Raw genomic sequence first — 14,798 nt, forward strand, 5'->3', positions numbered from 1 at the left:
ACCTAAAAACCTTGCACATTTCAATAAGAGAAAAAAAGGAATGCCATCCTAAACATGAATTTTATAAATTAATATACAAAGTCCATTTTCAAGAGTGTCTTAAATTGAATTTTTAGCACAGGTAGGTGTAAAAAGATGAGATGCCTGTGCTTTCTATATTTTTTTTTTTATTGCTTCAATGCCTTTTTCATTACAAATATCTCTCTTGGTTGATAAGTATGTTGTTAAGTTTCTTTACATTTGATTCTTCCATCTGTGCATCCCATCTCTGATTCCTTCAGGGACCTAAAAATGCTTGTTCTGTAGCATTATCCTTATTTCTGCTGAAAGGAGGAAAACTTTACTCCCACAAGGTCTGTTTGGCCAAGTGAATTGTGAACATATTTCTAAGTTTACATTATTTGTTAACATTAGTGTAAAACATTAGTGTATAAAAACATTAGTGTGTTTTATGAGTTGACACTTTGACTGAATTGTTATTTATTTATTATTTTTTTGCAATTACTGTTCAGACATTGAAGGGTTGCACTCTGTCTCACTCATGTTTTAATGTTTGTGATTGTCTAGTGATGGGTTTTACATCAAGTTTATAGTTCATTGAATTTTAACAAAAGTATGGGCTTTGGACTGGAGTTTTTTTTAGCGCTTTAAGAAATTGAGATAATGTTAAGTATATCAGTGTGTAGCAGTAGGTGTGTTTAGATCCTGTTCTTTTTTGGATGTAAAATTACTGACCTTGAGCATATTAAAATTTATTTAATTTTAAAGTAGCACTCCTGATAAAAATTATGCAGAATGTGATTCATGGTTGGAAAGCCCACGTATTTTGTAAAATGTTATAGTAAACAAAAATTAACATGTGGCTTTTCATATAACCGTTGTTCATAGAAGATAAAAATTATGTAGAATTTAAAATTAAAGGAGATAACTCTGTAAATGACACTAAAATATAATAGAATTTAGGGGCTAAAATGGATATTAATACAAACGTTTGTATAAGTAGTCTATGTCTTGACCAATTTCAAAGGTGTTTAAATAGAAGTCTTTACTTCTGGGAGATTCTTTGATGTGTAAAATATTCCTGTGTATGAAGGTTTTTGTTGTTCTAAGCTGGCCCATTAAAGGAGATGTGACACAAAAATATCATTTTATAAATTTCGCGACAACCTAACTAATATGCATAAATGAAAACGGAAGTAACACTCAGTTAACATATATGGAAATGCTAAGTCATTGGTTCTCAATCTCCATTTGATTTGGGTACATTGAAAATGTATACACGTGCCTGAAAAAATCTTTGAAAATAGCTTGTCTACATGATGCAGAGTGGTCTACTGATTTGTGAATGGGTGCAATAATTGTGTTTAGAATGTTAGAAGACTAAAGTTCTTCTCATTTTCTGACTACTTTTAATTTTCGTTAGGCCTACATCCTCTCGTGAATACACAACTACTTTGCTCACTATTTTTAGACTTGAACAGTAGGGTTCTACTATCTACATGGAGACTTTGACACATTACATAGTATTTAATAGGTTAGTTTAAGGGAGATTTTCTGGTACGGACAGTATTTTTTATAGATCAGTTAAAATATTTAATTTTGGCGAAAAGATTTAGGAAACAAGAAAGCTTCAGCACGAAACTCTTACAGGTTATCAAATAAAATTATCAAAAACCAATGAAAGATGAACATGTTTGTATTATCCTCTGTTTGTTTGTTTGTTGGGGTTTAACGTCCAAGCAGCAATATTTCAGCTATATTCAGACGATTATTATCCTCTGTACTTGCAGGGACTTTATATTACACTCCCTAGTACTGGTACAAATGTACACTTGTCAGGAGTAGCGTTCTGTAAAAAAAAGGGGTGAAATCAATATTTTCATTGAAGACTGTGATCAGAGCAGTTTAATTCTTAGAATATGGATTTAATTTACTTTATGTAAAAAATTCAATCTTACATGAAAAAACATATTTAAATATTTCTATGTAATCTTTGAACAGAAGCTGTGTCGTCTCACTTGGAATAGTCTTCATACATGTAATAGCTTAATATTTCTGGCATTGTTTATCATTTTCTTCTCAAAGTGGTTTAAATTGATACTACTGTAGGTATATAATCGCTGGCGAACCACAACTTTCAATATTTGCACTACCAGTTGTAGAAATCATGCAACAAATGCAAAAGCCCCACGCATTTCAACCACTCGATCTATAAATTGAGAACCAATGATGTAACATGGTCACGTGACCACATGTCTAATTAAAATTTGTATGGCTTGGGTCATCATCGATTTTGAATCAATTTATCTTCAATTAAACGACGTAAATAACTACAAGGAGTGTTTTGATTATATATTTTAGGTGTAATAAATCAAATAAACCAAACATTTTTAAATAATTTTTTGTCACATTTCCTTTAAGGGTCCAATATCAAACTTCATTTGATTGCTAAAAAAATGGGTTGTTTGGATTCTTAAGTATCCTGAAATTTACTCTGTATTTACATTTTTAGTTTTGGAACCTGTTTCTCAGTCTGTCTTCATAGGGGGTTCCTAGGCTTCAAAATTCAACTGTTCAAGTTGTTTTATAGGGTTCCTTGTGACTTTGAACTCAAACAGAATTTTTGGGATTTCTTTTAAAGCAGACTATTCCTTTGAATCTCGATTTTTTGGTCTCATTTTAAAATTGGTACACATTGAAGTCAAAAGCTTAAAAAATTCAACTTTTTAAAAATATTCTGAAACTTTTTGTGTGTTAAGATTTTTTTTTAACTTCGGCTCATTTTTGTCTCGTCTGCATTGAATGTTGTGAAGACGAGACTAAGGTATTACTTTTTTGGTGTCTATGACCATGTTCAGAAGTTAAGTATTATGATTAGGTAAGTTTGTTATGAACCGCTAATGCTAGGTCAATCATACTCGGTATGCAGCTGCATTACTTTACCACAATCTGTTTCCAATTAATGCATATGCCCCTGCTGCCATGGTCTATTGACATAAAAAATTCAAACTTCATGTTAAGATTTTATGTTAAGTTTTCTGATTAAGTCATTTTAACATGAATCACCTGTACAAAGACAATTGTATTTGGTATGTAGTTGCATTAGCATCACTGCTTCACTGTTCCATATCTCCATATTTCTTTCAAGCATATGCCCCACAGTCAAAGTCTATTGACTTCAAAATTTTTCTTTACTGAAACATAATTCATTGCAGTTTCTTATATGCAAACAGTAAGCTACATCTAATGTCCTTTTTGATGGTGTCAGATTGTTGTATTGATATTATAAATTGTCCATTATATATAAAATTAGTAACAATGTCACCATTAATAAGATTGAAATAACAGCATCCATGTGTGACAGGCAAGACATGTCTCTGTGATTACAGTTTATTTATAAATTGGTCCACATTGATGTCCAAAGAATTCCAAGTTAATGATGCATTATAATAATGTTTTTTGCAGGAATATACCTGTATTCTGTTTTATAATTTCCTCTGTATTTATTCAGTTCCCTTTATCTGTACTTTCAATTGTAGGTGAACAATAACTGTGCTACTGGATCTACTGCTCTGATCATGGCCAAGCAGTTTGTTGAAGGAGGTAAATTTATGACCAGATTGGCCTTTCAAACTGATTTTGAATACTTCAGTGGTTGTTTTAAATAGACAGGAATAAAATTTGTACTACATTTTTAACCCTCATTTATTTAAAATTGTTATGTATTTATAACCATTGAAAATGTCTTTGCATCTATTATTCAAATTAACACAGAATTTTACACCCAGATTTCATTTTTTTTGCAAAATAAACCTAAAACCCCAAAAATGTATACCTGGTCTACATGCCAAATTATTTTGAATATTTTGCTTTTCACATATGATGTCATGGTAGATGATTGGGTAATTTAGTGGTGTGGCGATTATATTAATACTAAATTAATTCCACCCAAAAACGATGCTACTAGTAAGTCACAATGTAAATGTATGTAATCACCAAAGCATCTATATTTTACTTCACTTACCTTATTTATTCTTGCATACTTATGTTACTGATATCAATGCTCTGCAATACAATTCTTCTTACTTTATTTTGTATACTCAAGTGATATTAAAACACATTTTTTTTTCAAATATATTAGGTTTGGCTGATTGTGTGTTGGCACTGGGCTTTGAAAAAATGAGCAGAGGTTCCCTGAAATCAACTGTAAGCATACACTAGTATAATGGTTAAATAATATCTACCTGAAAAGATGGTATGCCTTCCTTAAAAAAAAGAGAAGTAAACAAAAACACCTTTTTTTTATACCATGATCATATAATGTAATAGTGTTTAAATACAGCTGTACTGTGAAGAGGGATATTCTATTTTGACCCATGCAGTTCAAACGTCTGTAACAACATTTTAACATTTTCTGACAATTCATTTCTGGCTGCCATGTGTATATTTTGATAACAGCTTTAGGTTTGGCTTCATGTTTGATACCCCCAGCAAACAACTGCAAATAGAAATTATCTTGTCTGTTCATCTTGTCATGTACCTTGGAAACCCAACATCCCTCCTTGTATGGAATTTTAATGAAATTAAAAGTAAGTTGGGTAACATATGTTGATGTGCATGATGTAAGATAATTATTGTAAGATGCAACTTACAGGTTGTATGTGTTTTGAGAATTATATGTGCAACTTCTTATAAACCATTAAATGGATTTTGACAAAGCTTTCTTTGAAGGTTGGATCTTAAATGTAGATGTGCTTACAACAAGGTACTTATTGTTAAAGATTTACAAGGAGATAAAGTTTTTACATGTTGCAAGTGAAGAGGGTCACTCAGAAAGCTTACACACAGTTTTTATTGCTTTTATACCTAGTATGTCTACAACACTGATATTTTTTCAGACATCAGGCAACTTAAAAAAGTCTTCAGTGAACATTGGTTCAGGGTACATCCTTTAAATTTGTTATTAATTAAATATGAATACCATGTATTCCATATTAGTATCAAACAAGATTTTGTTAAAAGAAAACTTGATATCTGATAAGGTGTTATTTTACATTGTCACACAGATATTGTATTTTAGATGTTTCACATGTTTTATGATGAAGACAACATGAATTCTATTAAAAAATGAAAGAGATTAATGGGATAATTAATTAGAAAGAGTGAATAACCAAAATATGATCATGAGTGCCGAAGAATGCCTACATTTAACAAGTGTGCAGAACACAAGTAAATCATTATGCGTTTTTGGCACGAGTGATCATATTTTGGTTATTCACGATTACCATTTGATTATCCTATTTGTTATATAGATTTCTCCATAATTCATTGCTATTTTCAATGGTGGATTGATATTCATGTTGTGAATATTTGGCGGGAGAAAGTGTGAGAGTGAAATTACCAAATTTATTTCACAGTGTGAATTATCAATTGTTTTACACTGGGAAGATTTGGTAAAACACTGCTATCTGTATAATAAATGATATTAAGTAATGCTTGGCAATATGTGCTGTCATGCGCATAGCTGAGGCCAAATTGAAGTGTAGGCAAAATTACGGCAGGGGGTCTGGGCTTAAGCCAGCAGGTCCAGGGCAGAGCCCTGGTAGGGGGTCCAGGGGGGCCCCCCGAAGCTCCACTGAGATAGCATTTTAGGGCATCAATTATGCCTCTCCTGTATGTATTTTATCTCACAATAAAAAAATTAAAAAATTGGCAAAATTAAGTGCAGGCATAAGCTTTTTTGCCTTACGGCAGCTATGCGCCTGGCTGTAGTCATAGCTGGATTGCCAGACTCTTATACTCATCAATGTTTGAAAACTTCAAATTCTTTCAGTAATTATACCCCATGCAACGAAGTTGCGACAGGTATGTTTTTGACCTGTCTGTCAGTCCATCTTCAGTTTTCCAGAATTCCAGTTTATAAGTTCGCCATTACAAGTTACAGATCCCGCTCCGATGATTTTTACTGAAATTACAGACTTTGACCTTAGCAAAATTCACAGAAATAACAGTTTGCCAGATTTTTTTTAAGTTACAGGTCAAGTTTACGTTTTTTTTTCCGCTCTGATGACTTTTACCGATATTACGGGCCTTGAACTTAGCAAAATTCACAGAAAAACGTTTTCTGGATTTTTTTTCTAAACGCAAAGAAATCACAGTCTGGAGTTTGAAACTACCATTCTGAGTAACAGAATTTAGTTTGGAGACAAAGGTCTAAAGAATAACAAACACTCTTTTTCCTTTTTATCAGGGTCCTTCAACATGTATTTCTCTAACGAACAAATTACTTGAGTATCCAATATGGGGATGCATGGGGTATGTGAGAGTGCTCACTAAGGTTCTTTAATTAGTAATTATCTTTTTATAGTATTCAGATAGAACAAATCCAATGGATAAACATGTTGGTGTCATTGCTAACACATTTGGGATAGAAGGAGCTCCAATGGCTGCTCAGATGTTTGGAAATGCGGGCAGAGAGCATATGGAAAAATATGGTATATTTTTATTTGTGTTCATATTTCCTTTTAATTTGAACTGTTTTAAATGTATGAATTAATATTGAGACAACATTAACTTTTGTCAGTGTATCACAATATTTGTTTCATTTATGCATCCATAGAAATATATGATTACCCCAGTAAACATAAAATTTACTTATTCATCTTAATTTCTATCTTTATTGTAGGCACTAAGCCTATCCACTTTGCGAAGATAGCGTACAAAAATCACAAGCATTCTACTAACAACCCGTGAGTATGCTGACATTTCATGATTCTTCGCAATAAATTAACACTTTTCCATCTTTTCTATAAATGTCTCGAGAGCGTCTTTGCTGCTGCTTCACTAAGGTGAAATTCACTCCAGGGGATGAATTTTTTCTCCTGAAAGCCTCTAGTTTTAATCTTTTATCTTTTCTGCTCTAAGTTCTACAGTAAATATTATCTAATAACATGTAGTCATATAATTTGTATTAAATCGTGAATGCAAATATAAATTTTAAAAGATGTAGAGTTTTATTATAAATTGAGTATATCCTTTAGTAACATTGAATTGTATGTCCCAGGCTAAAGGTATTATTAGGCAGCTTAGGCATGATGGGTTATTCAATGTGTGAGACTTGTATAGTTATTGAACATCTACTTCCTGTTAACATATTGTTAGAGTGTTTTTGATGATGGAACATCTGTGTCCTATGACCACGTTTCGCTTATTTAATCGCTTTTCTTTTTCTGTACATAAAGGACATTTTTTCATACTGAATTTATTCCCTTACTCCACAAAGTTACGGAATTATTGTTTCTTATATATTATGTCATTCCAGGTATTCACAGTTCCAAGATGAATATACTTTAGAGCAAATAATGAAATCACCAAAGGTCCATGATCCACTTACAAAACTTCAGTGTTGGTACGTTATCAAAGAATACAACTGTGAAAAGTTGAATTGGAAAAAAAAACTTTTCCTTTCCTTTTCACAGACCTTTTTTTATGCTTAGAGATCATTAAGTTCACTGCATGTTTACATCTGTCCCATAATTATCACCCACAAAAAAGTGAAGGGATGAGTATATTGGATTAGTGGCTATCCATCTGAATTTTGCTGTAATTTTTATACAAATCCCAAAAAATTGTGGTCATATAATGGCACATATATTGACACTGTTCAGCATCAGTAAACATTTACTTACCATACAATAAACATTGATGGATTTGAGTATTTTTTGCATGCTGTTTGTAGCTTTCAATGTCTAGAATGGGTTCTTACATAAAAGGTATTTGAAGGAAGGGTTTTAGGGAAAAATTATAATTTTTTGGTTCATAATCACTGATTTCAAGATAAACGCATTTGTGCATAAGAGGTTTTTGTTGAGAAGATTGTAGTCTTTACTCATAAACAATCACTACCTATGCTTGTGAATGGGAGGAAGGAGCCCATTCTCATGAATTTAAAGAATCACATGTTGAGACTTACAAGCTCTGTTGTCAGTTACTTGTGATCCTACTATTTTGATGCCAAACTCACTCTGAAAAACCTTCTGCAGATTATTGACGCTATCTCTTGTTTCTTTGTTGTTGTATTTTTTCAAACTTGCAGAAAATTGCACATTTGTTAATTATGGGATATTCTCATAAGATTTAGTAAATGAATCAATGCAATTAATTTTATTTTTTTAATTGGTCAACATGAAATAATTGATATGAAAGACAACTCTAGGTTTAGAATAAGACTCTTGAAAATATTGCTGAATCAAAAAAGAGTCAAACTGATGTTGGTTGCGGATTTTACTTATCAAATTATGTATTTAAAGCCCTGTTTTCAATATGGTCCAAAATTAAGTTTTTATTGATTTCCTTAGAATTGAATTATGGGGTTCATTGTGTTGTTAATCTAACCATGTATGTAGATTTTTGACCTCATCTTCATATTATGGGGTCTATATTAAACTTTGATTTTAAAAAAAATTGAATTGTTGGGGTTCTTTTAAATGCTGACTCTGATAATATATAAGATTTTGAGGGTCAAGTTCAAATTTGGATCACATTGAGGTTCATAGGGTCTGAAATTAAACTTTGAATTATTTATCTTAAAACTCTTAATTTCAAATTTTTCACATCTATGGTCACATTCATACTGTGTGTGAAACCTAAGTTATTTCAAATGTTTTATCACAATACAATTTAAGAGATGTACATTGTATCATGATTAAATGTCATGTCCGTACCTGCACCAAGTATTCAGGGTTTGACTTTTGCAATTGTATCTAAACATGCCCTGCAACCAGTTTTATTAATTTTTTGTGACATATCTTTAATAAAACTTCTAATAGATGTTAAATTTTATTTTTAGTCCAACAAGTGATGGTTCTGGGGCAGCCATAGTTGTTAGTGAAAAATTTGTGAAGAAACATGGACTAGAGGACCAAGCTATTGAAATTTTAAGCATGGAGATGGCCACTGACTTGCCTAGTACTTTCAGTGAAAACAGTTGTATTAAGGCAGTAAGTTCCCTGTAAATGTCACTTACCACCTTATCCTCCCCCTTTTAGAGATGCAATTAGTCCTTACCATCTTGTAATTAAATGTTCAATTAAACTAATAAAGGGCATATTGAAGTTAATGCTAACTCCTTGTTAATTTGTTAAGAATTGAGAGGCATTTATCATTGCATTTTGATATATTTACATAAATTCTTGAAGTTTTTAAGTGTCAATCCCAGTAAGAATCATGCAGTGGGTGAAACATGGTATGAAAAAAACCACCATTTGAAAGTTTAATTTGGCTATTTGCACCATCAGAATCAAGGAAAACAGACAAGATATCATGCTGGCCCATTGAGTTACAATTTCATTGAATTGCCTTGAAAGTGAACGGCAGATAACTGTCAGAAATCTCATTTTCCTAAGATTCTTTGAAAAATTTCTGAGCAAATCCAATGATGCAGAGGTCAAATAATGGTCTTTTCAAATAGAAAAAGCATCCTGGAGTGATATTATATTGTCAGAATGGCAGGGGTTTGACATGCATGTTTCTGATTTTTCCCATTTTACCTAATTCTTACAAACACTTTCACTTAATAATTGTAAACATATACCACCAAAAATTTCTGATAAGATTATTGCAATAATTTCTGAATTTTCAGTACTTATAATGTCTTATATTTGTTTTAGGTTGGCTATGATATGACTGCAACAGCTGCAGAAAAAGTTTTTAAAAACACAGGTAATTGAACATGATGTTTAAAAATTCATATTTTATTCTTTATGATTATATTTTTAAATGACCTCAATAAAAATTGCTAAATTGTGTAATGTTATGACACAGTAAGCAATGTGTTTGTCTGTGGACATTTTGTTTCATTGAGATAACTTTAGTTGTGGTTGACCAATTATTATGAAATTGTAAAGGAAGTTTCTTAAATAATTTGGAGTTTGTGGCCCCTACCATTTTAGAACAAAAGGCCAAAAAGGGTAAAAATAGGCATTTATCTAAAACCCATGTAGAATGTTTCTTTTCCTTCCAATTTTTATTATTCCTTTTTAGTTCACCAGGCCCTAAGGGACATGTGAGCTATTGCTATCACTTGGTCTCCTTTGACATTGTTGTCATTGTCTATTGTCATCATTATTAGTTTTTTAAAGCTCTTTTTCTCTTAAGCAACTGTGCCAATTTGAACTAAACTTGGTATGAATGTTTCTGAGGGTGTTCTACATAGAACTGGTGTGGGAAATTTTTTTCTCATATATTTTTCTCATATATTTTCAAAACTTAGGTTTAGCCAAATTCTTTCAGTTGTCAAAAGAATCCTTATTATAAGGCCTACAAAAGTCTGCAGTTATAGTTATTTTCTTTGAAAGGCAAAAAATGATGTTTTTAGCAGTTTTCAGCCAGTGATAGGTAGAAAGAAACTTTCAAGTGATGGAATGATCCTTATGATAAGTCCTACCAAAGTCTTCTTGAGTCAAAATTGTTTGACTACTCCTTGTTAGAGTTCCTCCCATAGTGGTATTAATTCAATGTGGATCCTGAAAAATTCGAAAGATCTTTTAGAGACAATCAGTTCAAGACTATTGTTAGAATATAAGAGCATTAAAACCTATGATTTTTCAACATTGTATACTTCTATTCCCTATACTCAGTTAAAATCCCGACTTAAAAACATTATACATTGTTGTTTTTTTCCAAAAAAGAAGGTACACCTAGATACAAATATATAGTTCTTGGTAGAGATTCCTCATACTTTGTAAGAAATAATTCCAAATCATCTTCCAAATATACAGAAGAAGATGTTTATAAAATGCTGTATGTATGATTTTTGTTACTTTATGTTCTTTGTTGTTTGTTTTCCATGTCTGATCTTTGTCCCTGGATCACATTCTTTTGATTACCACTAGAACCTTGGTTCCCTTGATTACTCTTCCTCAGGATGTTCACATAGAACTTTCAAAACATTGCCACGATTACTTAGAATAGAACATAGTGGTCAGGCAGAAGTTTTTTGCATATATCTCCAAAACTGTTAGGTTTAGCCAAATTCTGACATAGGTTAAATGTTCAGCATGATGAGATCTGTCTGTGGTCAAATTTTTCATGTTAATCTGATTAGCCTTGTTGGAGCTATTGCCAGTGTTGGACAAAATATAGTAAAAATTGATATTATTGCAGCTCAACCATACTGAAGACTTTAGAATTAATAGTTAGTATTAGGAGATTACTAGTTGTCTCAGAGACTGAATATTATGTCTTAGTGGGATTGCATATCATCCTGTTTGCTATTGCTTCTTTAATAGAGCACATCAAAATGCAGCCTCAGCATTTAACAATATAACTGGGTCAGTTCGAATGATAGATTTGTCCTGAATAAAAATTAATTCCTCCAATTTAGTTTAAATAGCTTAAAAAAATGTTATTTAAGATTTTCATGTTTATTGACTAGTTTATGAGATGATTATGCTTATCCATACTTTTTTGTCCTCTATTGGAACATGGAAGGGGACATAGAAATACTGGTGTTTGTGTGTCCATCTGTCGATCTTTACTTTGTGGACTTAATTCTTAGAAACTACTCACTGAATTTTGCTTAAATTTTGTAGGATTGTTAGTCTCTATATGTAGTTGATCATATTGATTCAACAGATTTTACAGGAGTAATAGGAATTATGCACTACATTTTTTTTTGCGGCGATAGGAGACATGTGGCTATGTGTAGCAATCTTGTTTAAGTTATATCTAAAAAAAAAAGCTTTCACATTTCAGGTCTTAAAAGAGATGATGTTGATGTTGTTGAGCTACATGACTGCTTTTCTTGCAATGAACTCCTAACATATGAAGCATTAGGGTTGTGCCCTCCAGGTAAGTTTTATAGCATTTGATTTCATAGAACCTGCATCACTGATGAAGTTGCCCAATAGTTTTTAACTTTCTGTCTTCCCCTCAAATACTTTTGTGAGTGCATAATCTAGAAAAAAATTGAGATCTGAACTGCAGTTTTTACTGTTTATTAGTTACACTATATAGGTGTGCATATGAAGTTATTGTCAAATTTTGATGAATATTTAAACTTAAGCTGATTTATTCACAATTTCAAATATGTGTGAACAAAATCTTATGCACTATTCAAAATTGTAAATGATACTTGTACATATCAAGGTTCAGTGAAAGTCAATATCTAGGACATTCCTCAATGAGCCAGGACTCCACAGTTTAGTTAGTTATGCACTTTTGGCTAGGGATGAAAAATGACTTTAATGGAAACTGGTGGTTGCTATAGTGATTAAAAATTAGGCTTCTATTGTAGATAAAAATTTTCTGAAAAAGGGGACTTATAAAAGTATTTTGCAGTGTTTCTTATATTTTCGTTGTTGAAGGGGCTTTTTACAATGACAATTTGACTTCATTGTGTAAGTATGTCAATTTTTTTATCATGCTAAATTTGGTAAGCGGATTACAAAGTGAAATAGCTAAAAAACTAACCAGTGATGCCCATTTGTGAAGGGGTTTTCCAAGGAAAAAGTTGACAGTTTCAGGGCCTGAAAAAAAATTAAGATATTTTGCAGGAAATTTGACATTTTTAAACCTGATTTTATCAATTTTTCACAAATTTTAGCATATTTTTGCATGGTTTCTATGGTGAGCCTATTTGTTGTGGGAAAATTTTTTCCAGAAAATATTTACTGCATTCAGAGGGCTTGGCTTGAGCTATTTCTAGATGTATAGCAGTGTTAGAAACAGAATTTTTTGTCAATATAGACCCATCATAATTTTACATAGACTGCACTGCATATTTTAAAGGAAATTAAGCCAATTTCATCATAGACCTGCTTGATTTTACATAGACTCGGTTCATAGGTCTACTGCTAATTTCTGTCACTGGTATAGATTGACAGATGCTTGACAATTTTTTAAAGTGATAAATGTTACAAAGCATCAAATTACAAGACTAAAATTAGGCAGTTCTACAATACTGTGATGTGCTAGCTTAAATGTTCTCATTCATACTTTTAATAATACATTAAATTTAGCGCTGAAACATTACTAAATGCATCTTTATATGTATTTAACACACAATCTCAAGTAAAACCTAGAGAAAATGTTTTATAACTTAGGAAACATTAACAGCAAAAGTGTAAACAACATTTTAGAATAACTCTACAGCTATAAAAAAAAGATTCATATAGTCCTGTTCTTAAATGAATTATGCAGTGCAAGGTAGCATTAATTTTCAGATTTCTTGAAAAAAAAACCATTGCTTTAAATTAAAATGAAGTGAGATGTTTTATGCCAAATATCAACACAAATAAACAAATAAACATAAAATATGAAGATTTTCATTCAAATCTGACAATGTTAGCTTGCACTGCACTAGATATTTGGGCTACTGCATAATTTCATTGCCAAACAAAAATCTGTTCTGGTAAATCTGTACATTTATTTTAAAATTTGATGTTTACAATTAGCAAAATATGGCTGTAGTAACATCTTTTTTGAAAGAAGGAAGCATGCATATATATAGAATACTGTATAAAACACATTAAACAAAATTTTCAGGATCACAATTGTATTCTTAATATCTTGACTAATATTGTGATTTATCTTGACAATTTTTGTCCTAGATTTAGACTTAATATCTGTAGTTAATTGGATATTCTGGTAATTCTGTACATTTATTTTAAAATTTGATGTTTACAATTAGCAAAATATGGCTGTAGTAACATCTTAGTGAAGTTGGAAGATATTATAATATCGATAGAAATGCAAGGATATGTAGAATGTGTCAACTAAATTGTTTTGAAGATGAGTATTATTTTGTTTTGGAATGTTCAAAGTATACTGATATACGTACAAAATATATCAAACCTTATTATTATAGACGCCCATCTTGTTATAAATTGATGCAGTTATTCTCTGTTAACAATATAAAAGAGTTAAATAATCTTGGAAAATACTTATTTTTAGCTGAAAAGATTAGAAATTCTTAAATATGTAATATGTTTGTCATGCTCCGCATTTTATTTTAATTTAATTGTATAGTATTGTATTATTATCCATGTTGTAGTCCTATAAGCTGTATTGCTTCTGGAATAAAGAATATATATATATATATATATATATATATAAGCAGAACCTTAAGTCACATTTGGATAAACAATTTTGTAAAAACTTGAGAGAGTCTGATATTGTGAGTGAAAAAAATCTAAACTATAGGACATTTTTAATTGAAAATTGTGAGGATATTGTGTCATTCCTGCATTTTACATATTTAGCATTACAACACACTGATCCTTACATATCTTTAATGTTTCATTTTTTTAGTTTGTTTAAGTGTTTTTGCATTAGTAACTTGAGTAAAAGTAAATTGAACTCTTTTAAATTGTATCATGAGGTGTAATACCCCAAAAGAGGGTTTGAATTGATACAGAGGTTGTGCTTGGGTACATTTGAAAATTATTGCTTATCAAGCTTGAATGGTGTGTCTATACTTGCTCCAACTGTTCTAGATTCTACCTCTGTGTTCATTTTAAGCTGTGCCATGCAAAGTATTTTATTCTCAGTGAATGCTTGCAGGCATATTTTTGCAATGTGAGTGTACCATAATGGGTTACTGGTCATGTTTATCTTTTGTTCAGTTTTTACTTTAGAAACATAGAAACATTAAAAGCCTTTGACTTTTTTGAATTTTTGTTTATGACTCCTCTCAGCAAGTAATACCGTGTCATTGGCATATAAAAATACGAATATTTTTATATACGTATCAAGTTCAGATTCTATATCCGTTGTGATAGATTCAAGACCCACCACAT

General features: G+C 31.3%; 1 protein-coding gene across 3 annotated transcripts in view; it reads left to right on the plus strand.

Moving 5' to 3' along the window:
• Positions 1 to 14,798, plus strand: part of LOC148629493 (sterol carrier protein 2-like) — a 43,675-nt gene that overhangs the window by 7,972 nt on the left and 20,905 nt on the right. For 2 of the 3 annotated variants that reach the window (XM_088552259.1, XM_088552276.1), the window contains exons 5-13: positions 3,540 to 3,603; positions 4,142 to 4,206; positions 6,368 to 6,494; positions 6,686 to 6,749; positions 7,322 to 7,408; positions 8,849 to 8,999; positions 9,669 to 9,720; positions 11,755 to 11,850; positions 12,366 to 12,398. In XM_088552259.1, the coding sequence (XP_088408385.1) occupies positions 3,540 to 3,603; positions 4,142 to 4,206; positions 6,368 to 6,494; positions 6,686 to 6,749; positions 7,322 to 7,408; positions 8,849 to 8,999; positions 9,669 to 9,720; positions 11,755 to 11,850; positions 12,366 to 12,398 (739 nt within the window). The remainder of the gene's footprint in view (positions 1 to 3,539; positions 3,604 to 4,141; positions 4,207 to 6,367; positions 6,495 to 6,685; positions 6,750 to 7,321; positions 7,409 to 8,848; positions 9,000 to 9,668; positions 9,721 to 11,754; positions 11,851 to 12,365; positions 12,399 to 14,798) is intronic. The other variant, XM_088552267.1, reaches the window with a different exon arrangement.

Source organism: Perna viridis, chromosome 1 (assembly GCF_037379345.1).
Source record: "Perna viridis isolate PV_CMFRI_1.1 ecotype Kerala chromosome 1, ASM3737934v1, whole genome shotgun sequence".
In the NCBI taxonomy this organism is placed as follows: domain Eukaryota; kingdom Metazoa; phylum Mollusca; class Bivalvia; order Mytilida; family Mytilidae; genus Perna; species Perna viridis.